This window comes from Corvus kubaryi, unplaced genomic scaffold, assembly GCF_017639235.1.
Source record: "Corvus kubaryi isolate FWS band 111438036 unplaced genomic scaffold, C.kubaryi_AGA036_p1.0 125, whole genome shotgun sequence".
NCBI classification, from domain to species: domain Eukaryota; kingdom Metazoa; phylum Chordata; class Aves; order Passeriformes; family Corvidae; genus Corvus; species Corvus kubaryi.
This window is the reverse complement of record NW_024580660.1, coordinates 982,249-1,006,786: the sequence shown is the minus strand read 5'-3', so window position 1 is coordinate 1,006,786 and position 24,538 is coordinate 982,249. Positions and strand designations below refer to the sequence as shown.

The window sequence follows — 24,538 nt, the reverse complement described above, 5'->3', positions numbered from 1 at the left end:
ACACAGCCTGATTAACATGAGGAGGAAGAGAATCATTAACCAATATAAGATAGAATACTAATTAATAAGAGAACTATGTAACTTGTAGCCAATGAACACTAATTCCTTTCCTGAAATATATAAATAGTACGAAAATTCTGATAGTTTGTGTGCTTTATTTGTGGAATACCACCGAGCACCCAGGCTTGTGGAACTCTGAAATAAATAATCAACACCTCTCCAGTGTGCATTATTGGCTTAGTGCACACCGGGTAATGAATCCGAGTTTTGTGGACAAGTCTGGTTGACAAGGTGGTGTTTGGTCACAGGTCGGACTCGATGACCTCAGAGGTTTTTCCAACCTAATTGCTTCTGTGACTCTGCGGTTCTGTCTGTCGCTAAACTTTCTCTAAAAGCTGACATTCAAAAGCGCGTGCTGACCCCTTTAACTCTCCCATCGCAGCCGCGCCGTTTGCGAGACACAAAAAGCCGGGCGCCTGCCAAGGGCGGACGGCGGGATTCGTGCTCGGCGCTGAAACAAGGAGCACCCTCCCGTGCCGGGAGATGGCCGAGGGACAGTCCCTCTCCTCTGTCCCTGCGTCCCGCTGTCCCGCCGTCCCGCTGTCCCGCTGCCCCTCTCTCCCGCAAGATGGCGCCGGGCGGGCCCCTCAGCCCGGGACTTGCCGCCGGAGGCTGCGCCAGGGGGCGCGCGAGGCCCCGCTCCGTCCCCGCCGCCGGAAGCGCGCGCGGGGCGGTGGTGGGATATGGATCCCGAGGAGGAGATGCCCGAGCTGTCCGACGGCGAGGAGGCCTGGGACGATGAGGAGGAGGAGGAGGAGGAGGAGGAGGAAGGCACTGCCGTGGCCCAGAGGACCCGCTGCCTCTTCTGCGACAGGTGGGGGGCCTCATGAGGAGCCCGCTGCGCTGCGAGCGCCCGGGCTCGGCCCGCGGGAGGGAGATGATGAATTCCGTCCGGGCTTGTAGCCTCGCTCTGTATCTTGTTGATCGCTTACACGGCCTCTGTGGAGCCAAAGGTGGGTTAGATTCAGACTGAAGGAAGGAAGAACGTGGAAGGAAGGTAATCCCCTTCCCTCGTACTGAAGCACTGTGGAGGATTTTCTCTTTTTTTTTCCTCTCTCTTTTTTCCTTCGCCAGTATGGAGATGAGAGTTTTGATTTCGATGCTGCAGATCAAGCTGTTCCACCCACCTTGTGTTGGTGTGGTTTTTAGATTTCAGGTTTAACGCAGTCTTTGCTCTCAAGGAGTGTTTGGAAGTTAACAGGATCTGTGGGTTTGTCAAACAAAATTTTTGTCTTCATTGGCTTTGGTTTCAAAATGTTTGACAAACAAGGTAAAAGCTTCTATGTGAGGGATGTAAGCCAGTGCCTGGTCATCCTTTCTCAAGGGCAGGAAATGTGTTCTAAATTGCCCAGTAAGTCAGAACAGAGCATATAGCACTAATAAGTTGGAATTTAACATGTCAGTATTGCATATTTAACAGCTTGTTATTTACAGGTTGTTTAGTTCTGCTGAAGCTGTGTTCTCCCACTGCAAGACAGAGCATCAGTTTGATGTTAGTGATGTGATCCAGAAACACGGTAAGTTTTTGTCATGACTTATCACTTCCTTTTGTGTGTAAGTATCTCATTTAAAATACATTGCAAATATTAATTGGTTTCTAACTGATTTCCTGGTTCGCAGCTGAAGCTTCCAAGATTGGATAAGATGAGCTATTGTGGAAAAAAATGCTTTTACATTTTCTTGATGCTGGCTGCTTCCTGTATGCTTTTTTTACTGGTTAAGCTCTCAGCTGGTGACAAAAGTAAGATTGATCTCTGCTGGCTTGTGCTGATTCCTCACTGCCTACTTGATCGACCTGAGTCAGACACTACCTGATTGATCTGGTCTGCTATGATTGATCTGATCTGATCTGCTGGGAGCTCTTGCCTGAGCAGTGATGCTGCTCTTGGGCTCAGTATTTAGCAGAGCCCCATGGCTTGTGTCCGTCAGGTGATCACAGGAAGGCATATCCTCCCATATTGGTTTAATTCTTTCCAGTCAAGCTTAAGCTAAGCTTTCACTTGAAGCTGTCATTATAGATTATATATTGTAAGGTATGGTCTGGTCTGTTTTCTGTCTAAAATCCAGGGAAAAGTATTTTGGGTTTATCTTTGCTGTTCCTGGGGAGAGAACACAGTTAAACTACTATTACGTTGGCCAAGGTGGCAATTTTAAATCAATATTAGTAGGTATTCTTGACACGTAGCATCAATTTACATTCTCTTAAGCAGAAAGCTAAGAATATGAACAGGGGAGCACAACAGCCTAAAATAACAGGTAGCTAGTAGGAGATAAAAGAGTGGCTGTCCTGATGTACTTGCTGCCAAATGAGTGAAATCCCTGTTCATAGTCCCTGTTTGAAAGTGTTCCATTCTTAATTTGTGGCAAATGTATTTGTCCTTTTGAGGGTGAGGATTTCCTGGTTCAGTCCTAAGGAGAAGAAAAACGTAGATGGGAAACTTAAGATAGGAAGACTGCTCTAGATAGTGATGTACACCCCAAGGGGAAGTTTGAACCAATTACCAAGTGAACAGGTAATTAGTATTCACATAATTATAAAACGTGTGCTTTTCTGTAATACAAATGCTCTCTCCCTTTTTTTTCCCTCTCAGGACTCGATTTTTATGGATACATTAAACTAATAAACTTTGTCCGATTAAAGGTAGGTGTGCCACGTACTACTTCTGTATTCTGATTCTGGAGAATAGGAAGTCAAAGTGCTGTGCTTTCAGTTTGCCCTTTTCTAATAATTGCATGAGATTTTGTATTGTAGTTTTAGAAAAAGAAATCACAGAAATTAAAAGAGCTGTTGTTTGGTTTATCTAGATATGAGGCTGTTTTAATTTTAAATAGATTTAATTAATGTGAAGTTTTGTTTTCAGAAGGGAATGTTGAGACTTGCACAAAGCGTCCATGCTATGTAGTATCATCTTGTTTTGTTAGTTTTTCTTGGCCTTTGACTCTGCTGTCTCACTTCAGAAATGGGTTCACTTCTCAGTAACTGAAGTTTCTCCGTCCTTGCATCTGTGTTGGTGTAAAGCCTTTCCTGAGGGTGTTAGCTGGCCAGACCCCTATGCAGTAAGGACAATACCTGATCTCTTAAGTTACAGAACTTAAAGCTTTCCTAAAATGATACCTGAGTCAGGAAAGCTAATGGGAACCTACACTTTCAAGATAGGCCTTGGTATATTTTGTGTGTCTTGTGACTTTGTTCCTTTGTTCCTTTGTTCCTTTGTTATTCCCTAAAAGTTTAGGTTAAAACTCAGTACCATCTTACCTTATTAAGTATTTTTTTTACTCCAGTCTTCAAATTTTAAATCCTCAAGTAGTTATTTATAAGGCAAAAACTGAAGTCCATATCTGACTTCTTTTTTCCTAAGAAAGTATTAACTGGATGCAAACAGGAGAGAATACAGTGTTTCTGACATTTGTCCCTACAGCACTGTTCATGTAAAGAACACCTGACAGGATCGGTATCTTGGATTTATTGATTAGCTCTGTTGTGAACTGTGGGTCTGACACAGCCAAACACCTGAGTGAACTTGGTTCCTGAGAGCAGTGTAATCCTGCAAGTATCCCTCAGTATCTATCAATGTGCTGTGCATTACTGCTTGTCCTGAATTCCTTGATCCTGGAGCTGCCTGGGCTTGCCCAGGCTTTGCTACAGAGCTCCTTCGATAATACCCTGCATATTTTACTGTGTGTAAGAACAGGTCTTTGCCTATTTTCTTGAATGAAATTGAAGGGCTGGTGTTTTCAAAGAAACTCAGCTTACATGTTCTTCTCCTGTCTAGAAACCAACTGGAGCATATTTGAGTTCTCTCAGCAGCCCACTGCCTTGGGAAGGAGAGGAGTATTTGAAACCAGAGCTAGAAGATGATCTCCTGCTTCAGTTTGGTAAATAACTGCTTCAGTATGACTCCTGCTTTGTGGGATAAATGTGGTATTGTCAGAGTTCATGTCATGTGAAGCCTTGTCACTGTTACTCAAGTGATTTATGTACCTGAGAAAGTCCACATACTAATTATATCTAATTTAATTATATCTAAACCAAATACGTCTTCTGGAAATAATCAAACACTGGTATTTAAGAGAGCTTGAATTCTGGATTTATTTGCTTTAACTTAGAGCTAGCTTCTAGGATACTTGCTTTTTCTGCCTAGTCTTGTGTTCTGTAGTTAGTCCTGTCAATTTCAGTTGTTCCTTTTTGTAAATCAGCCTGCTTGTACAAAGCATCCAAAGACAGAAATAGCATTAAATGTTTATGATCTGCTGTGAAGCCATACATGATTGGTAGGTATTCTTTTTCCTTCTTGTTTCATCAGATATAGAAGATCTTTGTGAACCTGTAAAAGTTTTGCCTTCTAATGGTTTAAATGATACCATGGTGCTCCTTGAACAATTAAAACGTGCGGAATACAGAGCCAGAGCCGCAGAAGCAGCCTTGGCTAGAGCACAAGATGATCTGCAAAAAATGAAGTAAGTGTCTGAATTGAAGTTTTGGGATGTTTTTATTTGATGTGTTTTAGAGTAGATGTTCATGTTCAAAGACCAATAGAAATTGAAAGAAGTAGTAGAATGTAACTATGGAACAAACCTTGTGGTGGGACTGTAGGTTTGACTTGTTTGTTGTAGGTGATTAGTAAATGTCTTGTAGATGGTTGGCAAAAACTGCACAAAACCTGCACAGATTGAAAGAACAAAGTATGCTTAGGATGGCTAAGCAAGCACATGACTCAGAAACAGGTATTTTCCTTCAGACTACTCTTTGTTTTTGAGACACCTTTCTGTTAGTCCTTTAGGTAGGAACTTGAACACTGAGGATGTACACACTGGAGAAGAGGGAGAGACTGAAAAATTAAATCCAGGACTCCAGATATGTTCAGAGTTGGCTTCAAACAATAGTTGTTAGTTGAGTTCAGTCACACTTTGGAGAAACTGTTAGTGAAATTAATAAATCAACTTTTTTCAGCTACTTTTGTTTTCAGTGTCAGATGAGGGTTCTGGTGGTAAGAATATTCAGTGCATCACAGTCAGGAATCAGGACATCCTGATTTAGATTAGCAATTTCTAAATCTTGAAGTCTGCAAAATATGGATTGATGATGCTGATGGATAACATGGAAATACAAACTTCATTTAAATCCTCTACAAACATGTCATTTCAGGATCACACTGACTGGGCACTGAGGAACTGAAATGGCATTTAAGAGACTTGGAAAAATAATTCATGTTCTTTTGTGTGAGAAGTTAATCAGCAAAAAAACTTGTGTTGTAAAATACATTTGAGGGTTTGTTGTACATTTTGACAGTACACACTTGGTGCTACAGGTAACTAAGTGCACCAGAATAAATTCATGTATTCAAATCCTCTCAGCTGTGAACAATTATTTATGCTAAAAATGGTCAGTTTTGTCTTCAGGTAAGTTTGAATTATGCAAATTGTACTTTATAGCATACAGTGCTTTTCTGGTATCTCTGTGTACATAATGCATTCATTGATCATAAACAGTAAGAATGAAAGAAGTTTGTCACTGTGCTTCAAAAACTTGGGCGTATTTTCTGTGTGTCTTTTTGCCTTCCTTGTGTTCCATTCATTTTCATTTAAAAAAACCCCAACCTTCTCAGGTCATCAGTAGCCGTTTCTTTTGAGCTCTCTAAACATCAGTGAGACTTACAGAATTTTGATTTTTTTTGAAGTTAGTCTGTCAAGTTATCTGCTCTTGTAAGAGGGAGCCTTTAATTTTTCTTTCTCCATGCAGCCTCTTCAATTCAGCAGGGATTGGTTGGCAGCAGAAATAGCCAGATGTAGATCTGATGAAGCAGCACAGTTTTAAATTATGGACAGATGAGCCAGTTGCATTGTAGTAGTCTAAATGCTGTATTTCAGTGGTTTGTGCTGGAGGTTATTCCACAGAAAGAGATCATCTGCTCTCAGGTAAACCTCTGTGAAAGAAAGATGGTAACAGTTCTATAAATCAGGTTGCCTCTAGCGTTAGATGTAACTTAGAGATGTAAGAGCACAGCTTGTCTACGTTGAGTTTTTTAATCTGTCACCCGTTTAGAGGTGATGGCTTTTGTTTTAACTTGTCTTTTTTCTTGATTAAAAAAGACAGTAGGGCAGCTTTGTCTCTGGAGTTTCTTTGGTGCTTGTGTTGCGTGCATAGGTTAGAGGAACTATTGGCTTAAATAATTTTAAATTAAATCATTTATGTCTCACACGGTGCTTATACTTAATTGTGTCTCATAGAATCTATTTTATTAAAGTTTAAAATTTTGTCACGTAGATATTTGTATAAAAATAAAAAAAAATGCAAAGTACTATAGTAAAGAGCAATATTAAAAATAAGATCCTGACGGTTTCTGTGTAGGCAAACACAGGAAGTTTCTGAAACTGACAAAATTTCAGTACAAAATCCCTTACCATATTCTCTTCCCCATCCAAACTAGCTGAGCAGGGAAGTAAGTATTTGAAATGTCAGGAATGAAACAGTATTTTTGGTTTTGTTGTTCCATAAGGAGAGTACTGGTAATGAGACTGTTACCTACAGTTTCTGTATGTGACGTTCCCATTTAAGAAAGTATGATTGCCATTAAAGGTAAGTGTCAGTGGTCTAGGATGCAACTTTTGTTGCTATTGGACTGTAGACCTTGGAGGAATATTGTCTGGCTGAAGGGTGTTTGCTATTTCACTTCATTGTGGATGTAGTATGATCTGTTTGTTAACATCTAATGGTGTTTTCATTATAAACCCCTTGTGTATTTTGTCATCAAACCTGCTTTGAGGAATGAGAACATGGAATCATGGAATGGTTGGGTTGGAAGGGACCTTAAAGCTCATTCAGTTCCATCTCCCCTGCTGTGGGCAGGAACATCTCTCACTAAACCAGGCTGCTCCGAGCCCTATCCAGCCTGGCCTTGAGCACTTCCAAGGATGGGGCATCCACAGCTTCTCTGGACAACCTGTGCCAGGGCCTCACTGCCCTCACAGTAAAAAATTTCTTCCTAATATCCAGTCTAAACCTACTGGTTTTCTGTTTAAAAGCCATTTGTCCTTGTCCTATCATCCCATGTCCTTGTCCAAAGACCCTCTCCATATTTCTTGTAGCCCTTCTAGGTACTGGAGGGACACAGTGGGGTCACCCTGGAGGCTTCTTTTCTCTAGGCTGAACAATCCCAGCTCTCCCAGCCTTTCTTTATGTGTTGTAGGGAGTGCAAGACCAGGGAGGAGGGAAAATAAGCAGCCTGAAATTAAAGTAATAAATTGAATTTTAAGCTCTGTTTTCTTTTCACCCAGATGCCTCAGTTTTAAAATGATTTCTTCTACCTTCCAGTAGTCACCCAGTGTTATGTGGGCTGCAGTTCTTGTGCTCTTTGTGTCAGAGTCCATATCTGCATTGCACAGCCTGAAACACCTTGACCACTGCAGTGCTGGCTTTTGTACCAGCAAGTGCAAAATAGATAATTCTGCCTTAAAAATAGAAACTACTCCCCACTATTTCACTGCTAATAGTTGCTTGCTGTAAGCAGAAAGCAGGACTTGCAGGAGGGTGCTGGAGGGAGTGCGGAGGTGCAGCAGCCCCGAGGAGCCTGCAGAGGGAGGATGTGCACACCCAAAGCTGGTCCCATTGTTGCCAAAGCCCCGGGCAGCCTGGATTCCTTCCCTCTCCCAAGCCCTTTCTCCCCCCTGGCCAGCCTGCTTTTCATGGTCCCATAAACACGTCTCAAGGGTATATTTCAATTGATTACAGACAATTTGCTCAGGATTTTGTGATGAACACAGATGTCAGGAGCAGCTCGTCATCCAGCGCCATTGCAGACCTTCAGGAGGACGAGGATGGCGTTTACTTCAGCTCCTATGGGCATTATGGGATACACGAAGAGATGCTAAAGGTTAGAAAGTCATCTCCACTGCATCTTAGTAGGACTAAAGAGGAGAGGTGCAATGAAGTGGGCCGTGTGCTTGTAAATGTACTGCAGAGCAGCTGCATTTTTAACCCTTTCTGTCCAGGAGAGCTTTTTGGTGGCAGTTGAACTGAGAGATCTTTTTTCAGTTTTATTTCCTTTGTATAAATTTTCTTTACAGGAAGCATTAGGAACATAAAATCATTTATAGTTATGCTTGATATTACAATACCTGTACCACAGCTCTACTTTGCCAAAAGTAGCTTTTTCCTGTTTGTTTAAAACATGAAGGATAAAACATAGTACAGACAGTGAATATTTTTCTTTAGTTTTATATTTTCCTCACAATTTAAATTTGTTAGGCAAGACCATTTCTCAAATATTGCGGTTTTCTCTTGCACTGGGTAAACAGAAATTGTTACTTGTGCACAGTTCAGTGTATTAATAACGTGACATTGAACAGCTGGAACAGTATGCTCCTTTTATATGCTAAAGATGAAAAAAAAATGATGCTTAAAACTTCTCAAAGGCAAACCTATGCATGCCCTTTTAACTTTAAAATAAGAAAAAACAAGCACAAAGCCCAACAGCTTCAAATTAACTTGTAAATTAAGATCTCTTAATGCTTCCTTTCAGAGAAAATGTCACAGTTGTGAAAGTTATGAGCAGTTCTATCATTTTAAGGCATAAATAAATAAAATTCCTGTCTAACGTAGAGTAGAATACAGAGTTGTGAAGTGACTTTGTCCCTGCAGCTAGCATATAAAGCTTTCAGCTTTGTAAATCATTTAGTGGCCCCAGTGCAGAAATACACATGCATCTGTGTTAAGAATAGTGTGAGTGTGAGGTTAATATTAAGGGGAGGGGATTTTACAGAAGCACAGAAATGGCTGCAGAAGTAGAAGAATGTTTTCCAAAACATCTGGTTATAAAAATACAACTGAAGTCTTGAAGATAAATAAAAATGATAGGTGTTTGGTTTTGCAGCTGTATAAAGCTGTCATTTGACATGATGTAGGCTATAGGATGAGGAAGCCTTTCTGCTGGCTAATAAAGTTTACAATAAATCTGCATCTCTGCATGAGGAAATTGGTACAAAATTGCATTTTACTGATTTCAGGGTATGTTTGTCAGAATGCTTTTAAGAAGACTTTTGACTTTTCAAAACATAGGAAAACAATTGTTTTTATTCTGTGCACATTGAAATTTTTTCTTTTTGCTAGGCATTCACTATGATTTTTTTTTCCTGTTTACCATATTTACATAAATATAGTGGCTTACTACATGAACATTTTATAGAAAGCAGTCTTGCTGTCTGAATTGTAAGCCCATTTCTGAAACTGTTCAGTCTCAAAACCTTTTTTTTTCCTTATGCCTGGTAGTGGTAGAGACAGAGTTTCAATTTTGGGGTTTTTTCTGCAAATACTTCAGAGGTGGAGCAAGAATATTGTTACTTCACAGTGGTCAAGTGACTGGTGTTTCCTTTTTTCTACCTTTTTGCTTGAGAATTTCGTGGATGACATCTTAATAAATTTTTTTATTAAATATAATAAATTATTTTTAAATGATATTTTTAAAAATTAAAAATAAATATAATAAACCAAGAAATCATCACGTGGAGGTGTTGAGTAGGAGAAGGGGACTGATGAATAGACACCTGAAGTGCTTGGCTGTGGCTACAACTGCAATGAGTTGGGGCAGTGCTGACACAATGTGAGGGGCAGAATGCAAGGCTGAAAGCTTTCCAGCTGGCTGCTTTCTCAATTGATTATTTATTTTTGAACTTTTTTGGTCCTTTCAGCAAATCCTATTATATACTGCAGTAGAGGTGAAGTACTAAAAATAGTTGCTCTGAATATAATACCATAGCAAATGCAATATGGTTTTAAAGGATCGGGGTTTCTGTTATTAATATTAATAATGTAGGATTTTAAAGTAGAATTTTCTGAAATAAACCCCAGCTGCTTCTCTGGGTCATGTGTGTGTGATAGTACTTTCACACCTAAAGCTGGATTTTAACATTTTCAAGCCTCAAATTTTTGTCTCCAGAATTTTTATTATCATATCCTTTGTTTTCAGTCACTGTTTTCGATCTCGTTCTTTTATCAAAATAGGCTTTGTTCTTTCTCACTGTAGAAAATTTCTGTTTCTCTGTTGTTTCTAGAAATTCTTAACTTGCTGCAGTAGAAAAAGATTAGATTCAATAAAAGCACTGGGATTTTATACTTCAGCATTATTTGCTCTAGACAAAAAATTGCTGAAATTTTTTTTTACATTTTCTGCAACACTTGAACTGCAACAGCAAGTCCAAAACCTGTATTTGGCTGTCAATTTGTGGACTTGCTGATGCATGTTAAGAGAATCAATGTTTTAATAGATTACCTTGCTGGTAAACCGAGCTATGCTGCTGGCTTTGATATACTAAGTACCATATATGTTTTGTTCTATGCTTGAAAATATTCCAGCTTCTCTGGCCCTGTTGTCTTTCAGTCAAACTTACACTGTGTTGGACTTTCATAAAATGGGCTGTACAGCTTTAACTACTAGCTTGTCATCAGATTGCAAATTTGCAGCTTGTTCAGAAATAAAAACAATTTGATGCTGAACTTTTTTTTTTAAAGAAATCTCAGTGTCACAGGGGTGTCAGAGAACAAAATATGATACAAAACATTTTATGAGCTTGTGATTCAAATTTTCACCATTGTATGGGGGTTTCTATGTAAAGTTGGTGTAGTATTCTCATTCTGTTACTGCTGTTCCTGGATAATGATGAACAGGTATTAAGAACTTTGAAACATTGAAAAAAAAAATAGCAGAATCAGGAAACCACAAAATAGTTTGTTTTTCCTCCAGCTGAGGCAACTGGCTTCATTTGCCACAGTAAATTCTGAAATATTATCATATGGAAGTGTCACGATTGCAGGGGCCATGTAAGTACAGGATGCACAAAACATCCTTAGGCCAAGTTAAAAAGCAAGGTGTTCAGCATTTTTGAGTTTTATGCTGTACCTAAGTAGAAAAAGTGAACCCTCTTTGTTCTTTGACTAATAGGATAAAGTCCGTACAGAGAGCTATCGTGACTTCATCTATCAAAACCCACATATCTTCAAGGACAAGGTGGGTAAAACTGCTCAGAAGATACAGTAATTTCTGTGGTTTATTTTGTCTCAAGTGGTAGAAAACCTGCAGGTTAGCTACTCTGTAGCTCTGGGAATGGAGAGTTGCAGTGCCAGGATTTGATTTAATGTGCTCTGGCTTTATTAGGTGGTGGAGAGCTGTTGAGCTGCTGGAGGGTGCAGCATGCTGATAAGAGCAGTGGTGATCTCTATTGTCATTGTGCTGTGTGCCATGGCGGGGGGTTCATTAATTATCTTGGTGGGGTGAAGTTGGGCCTCTCTTGTGGAGGATATTAGGTGGAATCTCTCTGAGGGCTCTTTACCAGGATTAAGTGAATTTCTGTGTATGCCTGATACAGTAAAAATGTCCTGGAAGCCCAGGAAAGAATTCATATGTAACTGATTTTTTTGAATTAGTGCTGTTTCGTGTCTCCAGACTGGGCTGTTATTATTACAGGGCTTGGAACTCTGAGCTGGTATTTCAGTTGCAGTGAGGAGGGATTTCACTAGGATTTTACAGTAGTTATGACCCCTGTACAGTAATGATCCTCTTCTTGTCTTTTGTATTTCTGCTGTCTGTTTCTGATGAGTTCATTGTGTTTTGAGTTCACAGAACTGTAGGATGGTTTGAGTTGGAAGGGGCCTGCAGGATCATCCAGTTCCAACCCTTCTGGCCTGGGCAGGGACACCTTCCACTAGACTAAAGTTGCTCAGAGCCTCATCCAGCCTGGCTTTGAATGTTTTTTTTCAGGGATGGGGCATTCACACCTTGTCTAGGCAACCTGTGCTGGGGCGTCACCACCCTCACAGGGAAGAATTTTTTCCTGGTATCCTATCTAAGCCTACTCTCTTTCATTTAAATCCATTCCCTCTTGTTCTGTTGCTCCAGGCCCTTGTAAAGAGTCTCTCTTCATCTTTCTTTTAGGTTCCTTTTAGATACTGGAAGGCCACAATTAGGTCACCCCAAAGCCTTTTCCAGGCTGAACAATCCCAATCCTCTCAGCCTTTCTTGGTAGGAAAGGTGGGAGAGATACAGTTCTGTCCTGGCAGGAAGTATTTCAGTGTTTGATAATGCCTGTTTTTTGTATGTTCTACCTCAGTTTTCAATTGGCAACTACAGCAGGAAAAAAAAATAGGAAATAGTTTTCTTCCTTTTTTTGCCTGAATTCATGTCATAAGCCTGTTTCTACTAAACCTTTCTACACCCTTTGATTATAGTGAGAGAACAAGCAAAAGTGTTCTAGAATTATGCCGCCAGCTGCCTAAAGGATGCAGGTGAGTGTGTAGGTGGGCAGCTCATCTAACAAAGCAGAAAGATCAATAAAGGAAAGAAAACTTCCCGGAGAGAAATTTAGTTTCACAGATGCCCCTAAAATTGATAACTGCAGGTTTTCACAGGGTAAGACTGATCTGAAGTTACACAAAATGTGAGGCCTTGTGGAACAGTAATTTTTCATGATTGATAGTGTTTCTCCTGTGCTGTATGGACACGCTGGGAACATTCAAAGCAAAAAGTAGATTAGCTGTTAGAGTCGATGTTGCTTCAGCCCCAGGAGTAGATACACATGCTCAGGAAACGGCTTAGACAGTGTGTGCACTTACTCTGTGTAAAAGCATTCAACTTCTCTGAAGAAAATCTCGGTTATTGCAACATCTGCAAACTGATTTCTGAACATGGTTTTTGCAGCAGTTTCTCAATCAAGGTTACCTCAAATTCATGGTGTATCCAAACTCGTCATGGTGTGTTGAGGTTGAACTGAAAGGCAGATTCTCAGTTGCGTTGATTTCCCAGTATCCCCCATCCATGTGACCAGTGCCTTAACTTCCGTGTCTGGCCAAATGATGTAACTCTCTTGGTACACTGATATGGAGAATATATGGAGTTTTCTGCAGAAATCTGGCTTTGAAGTGACATCTGTTACACACTTCTGCTGAAGGAGCTGTGTAAGATACTTTGCTTAACTTAATGTATTGTATAATGCTTTCAGAACCATACTAATGAGTGAAAATTCCAACTTAAAGGCTGTTTTCCCTTCAATTTTAATTACAATTAAAAAAAAAAGAAAAAGTCTGATTCTGTATTTCCTGGAACTCTCCTATGGTATTCCTCCCTAGAAAACACATGGTGCTGCTGATGCTTGGTTTTTTCTGAATGGAGAATTGTGAGGTAGTTCAGGAGAAGCTTTTTCAAAGAGCTGAATTTGTATATCCACTTTTGATGCGAGTCTGCATCCTAACCTTTAGGATACTAAAGAGGTGTGATTGCATGGTGATAGATGATAACAGAGTATCTAGGATCGTTTATTGTGCATATTGTATTCAGAGCCAGCCAATTTGTTTGTTCTCTGTCAGCTTTCAAAATAAATTATTAAAACTTGAATGAATCCTTCTTGCTGCCTTTGTTTTCAACCTGTCAAATGTATTTGAGATAAGAATGGGACAATTCAGGTTACCTGACAGGAGTAATGAAGGTGGATGTACTCAGTAAAAGGAAATGTGGTCCATTTTACAATGAAATTATTTTTAGGTGGAAAAATAACTGTTTAGTAAAGCATGTTGCCATACTTAGTTTTTGTTGAAGGACTGAAGTCTGAGGCAAGCATCAATGCCATATTCAGGGAATAAAATGTGCTTTTAAACCACTGTGCTACTAAGAGTTCATTGATGAAATTAATTTAATTGGCCAAAGTCCCTGGCCTCCTGTTTTTCTGAGTTTAAAGTAATTTTTTCTGTCACTGAAAGTAGGATATCAGTTTTGATTGGACTGCAGAGGAGGATGTGAAGCTGCCATGTGTTATGGTGCAGTCAAATCACCAGTCCAGCTGCTCCAGGTATTTGGTGAGAGGCCATATGTGATCACTGCAAGAATGCGTGAGCTATAGACCCTTGTCCTTAGGCTAATTGGTGATCACTCTGCTTGTCTTTCCCTTCCTCACACCTATTCCAGCTTGTATATTTTCTCTCCAGTGCCTCTTTCTCCACCCCATCCCCTGCCTAAGGGTAGATGAGTTCCATCTGGGTTTTTAAGTGACCAGGGCATCTGTCCAAAGTGGTGTCTGTTTTGATTTTTTTCCAATTTGTGGTGATTGCTCTCTTTCATGCAACTGTACATCAAGATCATTCTTTCACAGTGGTTTATTTTTGGCTGTGGCTCCCAGCTGTCATGGCTCAGTAATTTTGTTAACTACCATAGGTGAAATGTTAGAATAGGTGATGTTGGGGGGTGTGAGATGTCAGCAGCTGGAAGAATATTGATTTTTATTTTCTATTCCTGTCTCCAGCAGATTCAACTTCGGGATTTCTGTAGCCATAGCATGTTCTCATGTAACTTCTGAGTTGTAGAGTTGACTCCTTTTGAAACATAGCTGCAAAAGAGTTGCAGGTGGAACAAGTAACTCTATCCACAACTTCCCTTCTCTCTGCACAAGCTGCTGTAAAAAGTCATCGTACTGATGCTTTTTAGTCTGTTTCCAGGTTGTAAATGGCTCTACCAAGACAGGTGGCAGTCAGTTCTTCAGTCATTGCTTCCCAGACCGCCACAGCAGAAGCTCCTTTACACTGTACTGCTAGGGATAAACAGCTGGTTTCATTCATGCTGGCTCCAGGATCATTGTTCTGTGTCCTTCATCAGAATGTATAAAATTGTATGCAAGGAAGACAAGCAGACCTGAGGTGCAGAGCACTCCAACATTCTCTTTGCTGTTCTTTGTCAGGTGAAATGCAAGGTTTTGTTGGGCCAAAGCAAGAATGATCAGTAGCTTATAAGCTGGAAAGTGTATCAGCAGCAGGGTGCATTATTGCCTTGAAATATTTTGTAAAATGGGGTTATAGATCTCAAATGTGGGATTGATTACTGAGGGATTTGATACCTTCTTTGGAAAAATGTTTAATGTAATGAAAGCTGTGAGGATAGGTTTTACAGCACTGTGTGCTCTGAGGAGAAGAGACAGTGAAATCAGTTTTCCTTTCTAATAAATTCTTGCTATGACTGGTAATTCTGACTCAGTATTCTTGTCAACTTCAGTTGTACTTAAGTTGTATTTACTCTCCTATTTAGGGCTCATGTATGGGAAAGGCAGTCTGTTTTTACAGTTCTGATTCTGTTCACGGTTAAATGCTGTACCTGATATGAGTGCTTAGGAAACTTGTTTTGATTTTCAGACTTCAGCACATTTTTTGGCTTAGTGCTTAGGGTTTTTTAATGCCGTTAGTAAAGCTTAGCTATATTAGATAGGAGTCTAACAATAAGACCGCTGATGATCTGGCCAATTCAGTAAAATACACCCTCAGAATGTCCAGAGATGCCTTTCAGCCCCCGTAATTCTGTGGAAACATCAAGCCTGGAACTCAGCTTAAAAATCTACTGTAACACATTCATTGTGTTTTTAGCTGTTGAGAAGTTTCCAGCCCTTAGAAGAAATACACTGTTAGATAGCAAGGCCTGGAAAAGGCTACTTGGTGAAATCTCTCTTGATGAAGCTTAAAACTGCTGGCAGCTCAACTCTACTTACTAATAAATTCAATACTCTTTTCTTAGTTGCTTCACATTTTTTCAGTCTCCTGTAGTAGCTAATATGTGATATACAAAAACCCAGGGATTTTCATGGATCTTACTGGGCTGAGTGTACTTTTTGCAGCTCTAGTGGTGAAATTTACTCTTTCATGAAAACTCTAGGGATTCCATCTTAACTGGATTTTTTTAGCTCTATTTTGATTATGAATAGTGTTAGACAGAAAGTATTTCTAGGTGTTAAACTGTGCCAGTGACCATTTTAAAAATTAGTCATCTTGAGCCATAGCTGTTTTGAGGCACTGTGGCCATGTCTGGCAGAGAATTCCTAAATAAAGTTTCTGAATAGACTGTTAATTAAAATCTGCAGCTAGAATATGTTTCTCCAGTGCCAGTGCTAAGTTCAATTATCAGTGATTCAGTGATTAAAATTGCTCAGGCTATAATTTCCTTTTTCTCCTGTTTGTGTAACATTTTAGGTGTTTCCCACGTAATTGCTTGCTGTTGTTTCCCATGTGACTGGGTTAATCTGCAGCTGGAGTTAGTGTGCTTCATTGTCTGTCTGGAAAAGATGGTAGAGTGTGGAGTTAGAACTGCAGTTTGACTTGGATATCTCTGCATGTAACAGCAAGACTTTATTCCTTCTGTTGGAATATGGTATCCATATCTATATGATGTAGAAAGAGGTGTAGAAAAATCATAGCAAGGGAAGTAAGATGGTTTTGCTTTCATGTATTCGTTTCAGGTGGTTTTGGATGTTGGCTGTGGAACTGGAATACTCTCCATGTTTGCTGCCAAAGCAGGCGCGAAGAAGGTGATTGGAGTTGACCAATCTGAAATCATCTATCAGGCCGTGGACATCATTAGGTAGGAAAAGTTGTGGTTGTTAGTTTTCTGTTTCTTTCTAGGAATTTTAAATAATTTCTATATTTTGGCTGTGTTACAGAAAATAAAAGCCTTACCCTGTCAGCTGCTCTCCCCTAATTCAGCATTGCTGAAAGTGTGTTCTGTCCTCTTCATTAGTGTCAGAACTAGCACTGAACCCTGAGAGACACCTCTGGTACCTGGCTACCAGTTAGGATTTGTACTCCTCCGCTCAACTCTTGAACCTTATGGTATAGACCCATCTCCTGGTTCATTTATCCACTCCACGTGTCACTAATTTGACTAGGGAGAATATGTAGGGAGGCTGAGCATAGGTAAAAAGCAAGCAATGACATCTGAAGACTTGCAAAGGATTTCCTAGGGTGAGGTAGGAGGAGTGTAGGTGTACATGTGCACTGTTGATACCTGAAGCCTGTAGGTTTTTTCATTTAGGTTGATTTTGTAAGAGCAACTTTGAAAAAGAAAATTCAGGTAGATGCTGAAGAATTTGGGAGTGACAGGTTTTTTTTGTGCAAGCTCAAGTGGTACAGAAGTAATGTTGTCTGTGCAGAATTTGTTAGGTACCAGTTACACATTGGTGGTGCAGCACTGCACACTTGGATGCTGTAAAATTATGTTATTATGCTGTAAAATAAATATCTGCTTGGGAAAAGCACCGTGTTAAACCTTAAGTGCATTTTGACTAAAATGCTTTTCTAGCACAAGAACTCATTCCTTAAAGAGAACTTTTCCCATGAGTCCCTGACATTTTCAGAATGGTTGCAAATGTGAAATAGTGTTCTATATCTAATGTACTAGATAACAAATTCAGGGCTGTTACAACTTTCAACAAGTGCACAAAGTCCTTTGAGTGTTATTTATACTTAAGGGAGAGTAGAAGTAACAGTCAATATGTATTATCTTTGGGGAGGAGAAGGGCAGGCCTCTAAGAAAAACAATGAATCAAAGCTCTTAAACTCTTAAGAGTGATGAATTGCCACTTGAAGTACACAGCAAGTCATCAGTAAGGCTGCACATTTATAGGTACCTTCTGCTATAAAAGGTTCAATTCACATTAAAGTCTCCAGTTCACATCAAAACAATTTATATTTGTCTGGTTAAACCTACTTTTGCTAAAGGAATAAAGCTGACAATGTTGCAGTGGAGTAACAAATATTTATTGGAACACTAAACAACTCTGTAGCTTAAAAAATGACTGCTGGGGCGTGCTTCCACCTGTGGCTCAAGTATGTGCTCAAGAGCTTTTGTCCCTCCCAAAATTCAGGTTAATTTCTAGCATGCTAATTACTGGAAACAGTGCAACCCATGTGTGTAAGTAAACCAGAATACATAGCCTGAGTAGCCTTAAAAATAAACTTATTTTACACTAAATTATTGCCTTTTCTTTTTCTTGCTGTGAATAGTCCCTGTAAAATTTCTAGCACAGTGAGTGACTTGATTTTTGTCACTCATCACTGTTAAGCTAGAATAGAAAGTTGAAGCAGACTTCCTAAATAGCATCTCAGTTTTTCCTACAATGTGTAAATTGCCTTGGTTGGTTTGGGGTTTTTTAAACATTATAGTTGAAAACAAGTATGTAGTAAATTAATCCTTTTCCTCTCTGTTGATTTAAATCATGTCCTTGGATGTGGTCGTTTAGAAAGTTATCTTTAGATCTCTTTTAGTCCTTCTTAAATTATTGTTGTGGGTGGTAGCTCTTTAACATTTCTCACTTTGAACTTCTGGTTCAAATGCTCTAACTTCTGTTTAGAGCATTAAATAGGATATTAGTAATAAACTGCTGCCTTCTAACAGAAGACTGTCTTGTGTAGAGGATTTAATTGATCTTTACAGCAGCCCATGTGTTCAAGGAGACCTTTGACCCTTTCCTTTCCCTCCCTTCATACTGATCGTTCTTCCATTGTCTTTTAGATGGAATTTTTAATGTCATTACTGGTTTGTATTGAAAACCAGACAGAATGTAAGAGCAAGATATCAGGATAGGGAGGGAAGGGGTAGAGATAAGAACTGCAGTGGGTAGATAAATTTCTGTGGTGAGAATACTTTCCTGTCCTGTCCATAGCCATGGTAATAAAGATAAGTGCAAGAAAGACTAATATAATTTGCCAGGAAGAAAAACAGTACATTTCAAACATTTACACACTTAGTGATTTCACTGTCATGCAGGTCTTGTTTCAAAACGTGTCGTCCTGTCACAGTCCCTCCCTCCTTATGCAGGATGGTTGTGCCATGACGTGCATATGAGGTAGTACCTGATCACTGCAGGTACTGAACATTGCAGATGCTTTTGCCCAAATCACAGTGGGGAGGGTGCCTTTATTGTGAAATAACTGTAGTACTGATTTAGAGGGAAGGTTTGTTCTCGGTGACTTTGCAGCTGGTTTGGTTAAATAAAAAACCAAGTCGTGCAAAACAGCTTTGTAAGGAAGTTAATTTCCATTGCTATCCTGGTGTGGTGAGTAGGCTCTGATTGCTGTGGAGGTCAGAGGAGGAGAAATTGGAATAAGCAGCTTGTAAATGAAGAGGACCAGCAGTTTTAAATTGTCCTCTTCTCTATTTTCCTGGTTTCTGAAGCTTGCACATTTGCATGCATGGCATGTTGGAGGTATACAGATCTATTGTCTGTCATCTTCTCCTGGCACTAAATCTGCTGCAATTTTTAGCTACTTGGAAATGTTCCCCCTGAAATATAACTGAGGAATAGTACATTCCAGTGCTTCTTGATTAGTTAAACCAAAAAGTTTCTGAGGGGAGAAACGTGAAATACAGATGTCAGTATATCTCTCTTGACAGCATAAATTGGAAATAGAAACTAATTTGTTTATGTTTTGACTTGTAGATTAAATAAACTTGAAAACATTATTACATTAGTCAAAGGAAGAATCGAGGAAGTTGATCTGCCTTTGGAAAAAGTGGATGTAATCATATCTGAGTGGATGGTAAGGTGCATGACTATTCTTTTAAAGTTATTTTCAGGAAGAAGATGTGTTTAATTTAATTTGAAAAGTTATTCTATGAGTGATGCTATTTTTTTTAACCAAAGCATCTATCATGCTTCCAACAGTGTCACTGACAATGATAGAGATGGGATGGCAGTCCTGATTATGTGGTACTTGGACACAATTCCTGATCCCTCTTGTTCAAGCTGTTTCAAGTCAAGCTTCTCTGAGTACAGTTAGGCTGCTGTAGGTGCACCAAATTTCTGTTATGTGGTTGGTTTGCAAATCCAAATAAAGTGCAAATAAAGCACTCAGTCTTACTGTTCTGGCTGCTCAGGTGAAAGTAATGGAGAAATATTGTATTAGTCATCTAGCCAGCTCATTCTGATGGGTAAAATACCTTCAGTCTGCAAATTCAGCTAGGGACTGTCCTGACTGTGCAGGAAAGGTGATAAGGAAGGGAGGTGCTGCCTCTGGAAACCTGCAGATACTGGGAGAGCTTGAAAACAGCATTGCTTTTCATTGCTGAGTTTTAATATAACAGTAAAAACACTGATTTTAAAAGTACAAAATAAGTGTGATAGACAGCAGGAAATGCAGTGTCTGAATGAGCCATCTCCTGGAATCCACTGGGTTTCAGCTGTTGGCCTGTTACCTTTTTCATGTGGTGGCTGATAACTGTTACACACCTGTCCTTGCTACCTGCTGTTAATCCTAATAAAGAAATCCGTGTTGCAAAACCCAGTGCCAGCCTGAGTTTCACAGTGACATAGAAATGCCTGTTCCTATCAAAAATGTGGTAGGAAACTTCTCTTGGAACTTTTTTTTGGTAAACTGCTATTCAGTATGCTCATATCACAGGCCTTCAAAAAGCACTTCGAAACACAGTTTTTCTTCATGCTAATTCCAGCTGTTGGGACTTAAAAATGCCTTTCTGCCTAAAATTTAAGATCAGTTATGAAAACTTATATTCAAGGTTACTTGTTTCTTTGTGGGGTTTGTTGTTTTTTTTAACAAACTATGGCTATTCTGCTATATACAAGGGCCTTTGGGGGACCGCGCTCACTGTGGATCCACACGTATCTACCTGTTTTTCAGGGAAAGATGAAAATAAATTGGTTTGCTTTTTTTTAAATCTTTATTTAATATTACATATATCAATGAACTAGAAATCTGCAGTTTTTCTTCCACTGCTGTAATGTACATTATTTGAAGCATGAGCTTAATTTAGTGTTGAGGTCGCTAGTTTCAAGGATAGTTTAAGCCAATGGCTTAAAACAGTGATTTAAAAATAGCACATTATGGTTGGTGATTTCTGACAGTATGGTGGCCTCACTAGAAATGTAATTATAGTCTTTCAGGGAAACTTCTGATCAGCTGCCTAATACATGCACCAAGATTAATGTTCCCAAAATCATATTTCTCCTCCTGGAGCCCAAGATTTGGTTTTAAAGGGAACCTAGGCAAGTGAGCTGAAGACATGTTGTAAATCAGTGCCTCTAAGGTGAAGTAAAGGATTTCAAAACTCAGCTCTTCTAAGAAATGTTGTATTGAATGTTGCATATTTTTCATTTGTGTGCTAATTTACCTTTTTATGTTGTAGTTACATTGTCATGTGCACTTCACTTAATTAGGTATTATAAATATTTAGGAATGTTAGGATAGTTATAGGTTGCTGCAATACAGAGATAAAGAGGACAATTCTGTGGAAGTAAGATTGATAGCTGGACAGTGTGCACACTGTTCCAACGCTGTTGAGAAAGGAACATTATGTTACCTGTATGCAGATGAAGATTCCTCTTCGTCTCTCTTTCTTGGGTGAATTTGCTTTTTCATTTCCTTCCCTACATGATACAGTGTGAAATCTGTTCTTACTATGTGAATGTAAGTGCTTGGAAATGTTGGAAATACTGATTCATGAGAGCAAAAAAGAATTCAGTATATGTCAGGCTTTGTCTCTTTATGTAGAGAATCTGTATGGAATGGCAGAAAAATTCTCATGTTTTGCTTTGTAACAAGAATATGAAAAGTCGCAGTGCAGTTTAGAAAACAAACTACTTTTAGATTAAGTAATGTCAAACCCTTTTGTGGAGCCATAGCTTTGTTTTGCTTGGTACAGAGTGCTGCTTAAGACCAGTACACAATAAGCTTTTTTTTTGCTGTTTAGAGCTGTGTCTGGGACATTAGAAAATTAAAAACAAGTATGAGGCAACAGAGAGGAAAAATACTGCATTCTCCCAGGATTGTTTCTAGATTAGGCTTTCTGAAAAAGCTGTCACATAGAGCAGTGTCTTACAAAAGGTACAGCATTGCATTATGAGCATCTCAGTGGGATGGTTTCTGATGATCATTTACTTAATTGCAGAAGTGACCTATGACTGCCACAAACTGCTTGCTATTCTTCCCTCTCATTTGTAAATTTGTTCCCTTAAATTATGGAAAAATGGGAGAAGCATCTTAAATATTACACAGTGGGCAGGTGTATGTGAGTGCATGTGTGTCTATGTAGAAATTCATATTTCAAATGCATACTTACCATTTTCCAAAATAATATTTTCCCAATTTAAATTCCTCTGGATATGTTTTTTTTCATGCTCCAGGGTTTAGAGGCTGAATGAAGAGCAACTGTCTCTTCAGTGGTTTTATTTAAGCCTGTGGAAGAAATGAGCAATGAACTTGTTTGTAAAGTACTAAATGCAGTTTGAGGCATCTGAAGTATGTGTGTTTGACGATGTTACCATCAGACCCGGACATTGTTGTGATAGTGTTCAACTAAACCCAGTGTGTAAAACACAGAGAGAGGCAGTGGGAGGTGTGACGAGCTGTGAGCTCTTCTCTTGCTGTCCAGAAGGCAGGTTGCTGAAGATGGAGGGCCTGTTGGACTTCCAAAGGCCCAGATAAAGCTGTTCAGACTTTCACTCCAAAGACAGCTGGACTTTCTTTTTAGCAAAACTTTGGTGAAGTCTGCAACCTGACACAAGGGATTTCTTGTGTGCTGTGAGCCAGGAGCACAAGGGAGAGCGGGTGGGCTGAAGGGCCACTTCACCCAGCAAACCACATTGTCTTGGGAAAGAATACAAGAATGCTGAGTAATAGCCCATTCTAATAACCAAACAGGTTCTCTAAGGAGAAAGTCTTTCAGTTCTTGGAGAAAGGTTATTTGGATGTAAGAATGTGTGGATTTTATATAAAATACCACTCTTAACCTTGTTTTTGTGGAGGTTTCCCTGTCCAGGATTGTTTGATGGTCTGTATCAGGGCTGCAAGGGCTTCTGGTGCATCATCCTGCTTGCCTGCCTAGAGCTCTGATGTGTGAAACCTTTAAAAACCTTAATTTGTGTAACTAAAAATCTGTTTACTACTACCAGGCTCTAGTATTTTGTTACTTGTCTGCTTGTAATAAGTCACCTACAGATAAATCCCTTATTCAGGCTGTCGACTTACATGCATTCCTGGGCAGGAAGATACAGCATACAACGGTGACTGTGTTACTGCTCACATACTTAGGCAGGGTAAACTTCATAGGCTGCTTATTGAAAAGATGAGTGCAGAAAGAAACAAAATGTATGTAATGCTTTACTGGAATGTTCTTGCACAGCTGCATCTGTGTGCAGATTTTTTTTGCCATCAGTATTGCTTTTGCATCCTTTCTCTAGTAGAACTATAAAGCTAAAGGTTGCAAGTTTTATTCACTTGAGAATATCTGCATTTCTTGTTTGTAAAGGGGCTTTACTGTGAGAGACAATTGCCTGAGATGGTTGTCTCAAATGTAGTGTTAGTGTACAACATGTACTCATAAGTTGGGGTTTTTTATGCAGTGCTTTATGGTCCTGAATGTGCAGTAGGGTTTTATACAAGATAAACCTGGAGAAGAGATGGACTGTCAGATTAAAATACACTGAGGATACAACCCGGTACTTGTCTTTCAATCATATCTTTGGTCAGATAGCTAATATTTTCTTTCCTGCTTTTTGTTTTCTTACTTTTTATTTCTTTCTCTTTTTTCAAAATAATTTTGAAATTATGTGAGGATGGGCTGTGAACAGAGGCATTCAGGATCTAGGGAAAAGGACAAGGAAGTGAGCATATCTGAAACACTGGAAACCATCTTTTCTCTCCTTCCTCCTTTCCCCTGTTTCTGTGAGAGATACACAGTTATTCCCTTGCATGGCTTTTTTTTTTGTAAACACCAGTAATGGGTATCACCTTTCTGCTCTTCACATCTTCCCATTTGCTGTTCTCACTTTTGTTTAAGGAAACAACAGGGTGTGCATACTGACCAAGTCAAACTGTGATTCTGAAATTTATGAGCTTGCTTTGTCAGTAATTAATTATTTCCTTTTTTTTCCTTTTTTTAATTAAATCATACATGAGAGATCGGCATGAAGGCAAACTTAGCATGTGGGAGATGGTGCTGCAGCAGAGCATGCTGAAGAATTTATGTGTAGCTGCTGCTTGTCATTTAAATGTGCTGCAGGTTTGGAGGGAATTTTGTTAAATAAAATGTAATTTTTCATGACACTGAGTGGGCCACATCAGTTCTGTGCATTTGTTAATGCCAGAGTAAATTTTGTATTAGAAATCAGAATCTATTGTCCAATCTGTGTTGCATACCTTCTGTAACTTGTTCTACTCTGTAGGCCAGTGGAAATCTTGTAGTTAGAAATTTCAGTTTAAGAAAATAATGCACTTTTTTATACCCCTGGGGATTAAAAAAGATAAAGTCGACTCTCTGGGCCAGTGATTTGATAGTTGTTTTTCATCTCATTATATATTCAGTATTGGGGCTTACTGAATCTGGAGAACCAGACCAGGTTCAGTAATGTTATAGAAAATAATAAAATGCATCTTTGATAGCAGGCAGAGGGGAAACACAATGCTTATTCCAGTAGTTAAACATTTCTTCTCAGTTCTATCTTTACACGGTTTTTTTCTGCTGTACTTAAAATTCTGCTAATTCTTGCTGTTGTAAACACACTAATGCCACTTTTTGATGCTTTGAAAGAGCTTAAACTCTTTTTCTCCACAAAGATTATCATGATAAATACTGAAGCACTAAAGCTAAAAGAACTTGCAATACTTTACATTTTGATCAATTGGTAAAATATTTTTATGTAGCTTTGAATTAAAATGAAAATAAATACA

The 24,538-nt window shown here is 39.2% G+C and overlaps 1 protein-coding gene across 1 annotated transcript in view; it reads left to right on the top strand.

Annotated features, from left to right (window-relative positions):
- Window positions 1-709: 709 nt before the first annotated feature.
- PRMT3 (protein arginine methyltransferase 3) overlaps window positions 710-24,538 on the top strand; it is a 55,266-nt gene continuing 31,437 nt past the window's right edge. The window contains exons 1-9 of the mRNA XM_042021369.1: window positions 710-874; window positions 1,495-1,577; window positions 2,652-2,701; window positions 3,834-3,936; window positions 4,365-4,518; window positions 7,790-7,931; window positions 10,995-11,060; window positions 16,315-16,436; window positions 19,294-19,393. Coding sequence (XP_041877303.1) covers window positions 744-874; window positions 1,495-1,577; window positions 2,652-2,701; window positions 3,834-3,936; window positions 4,365-4,518; window positions 7,790-7,931; window positions 10,995-11,060; window positions 16,315-16,436; window positions 19,294-19,393 — 951 coding nt within the window. The 5' untranslated portion in view covers window positions 710-743. The remainder of the gene's footprint in view (window positions 875-1,494; window positions 1,578-2,651; window positions 2,702-3,833; window positions 3,937-4,364; window positions 4,519-7,789; window positions 7,932-10,994; window positions 11,061-16,314; window positions 16,437-19,293; window positions 19,394-24,538) is intronic.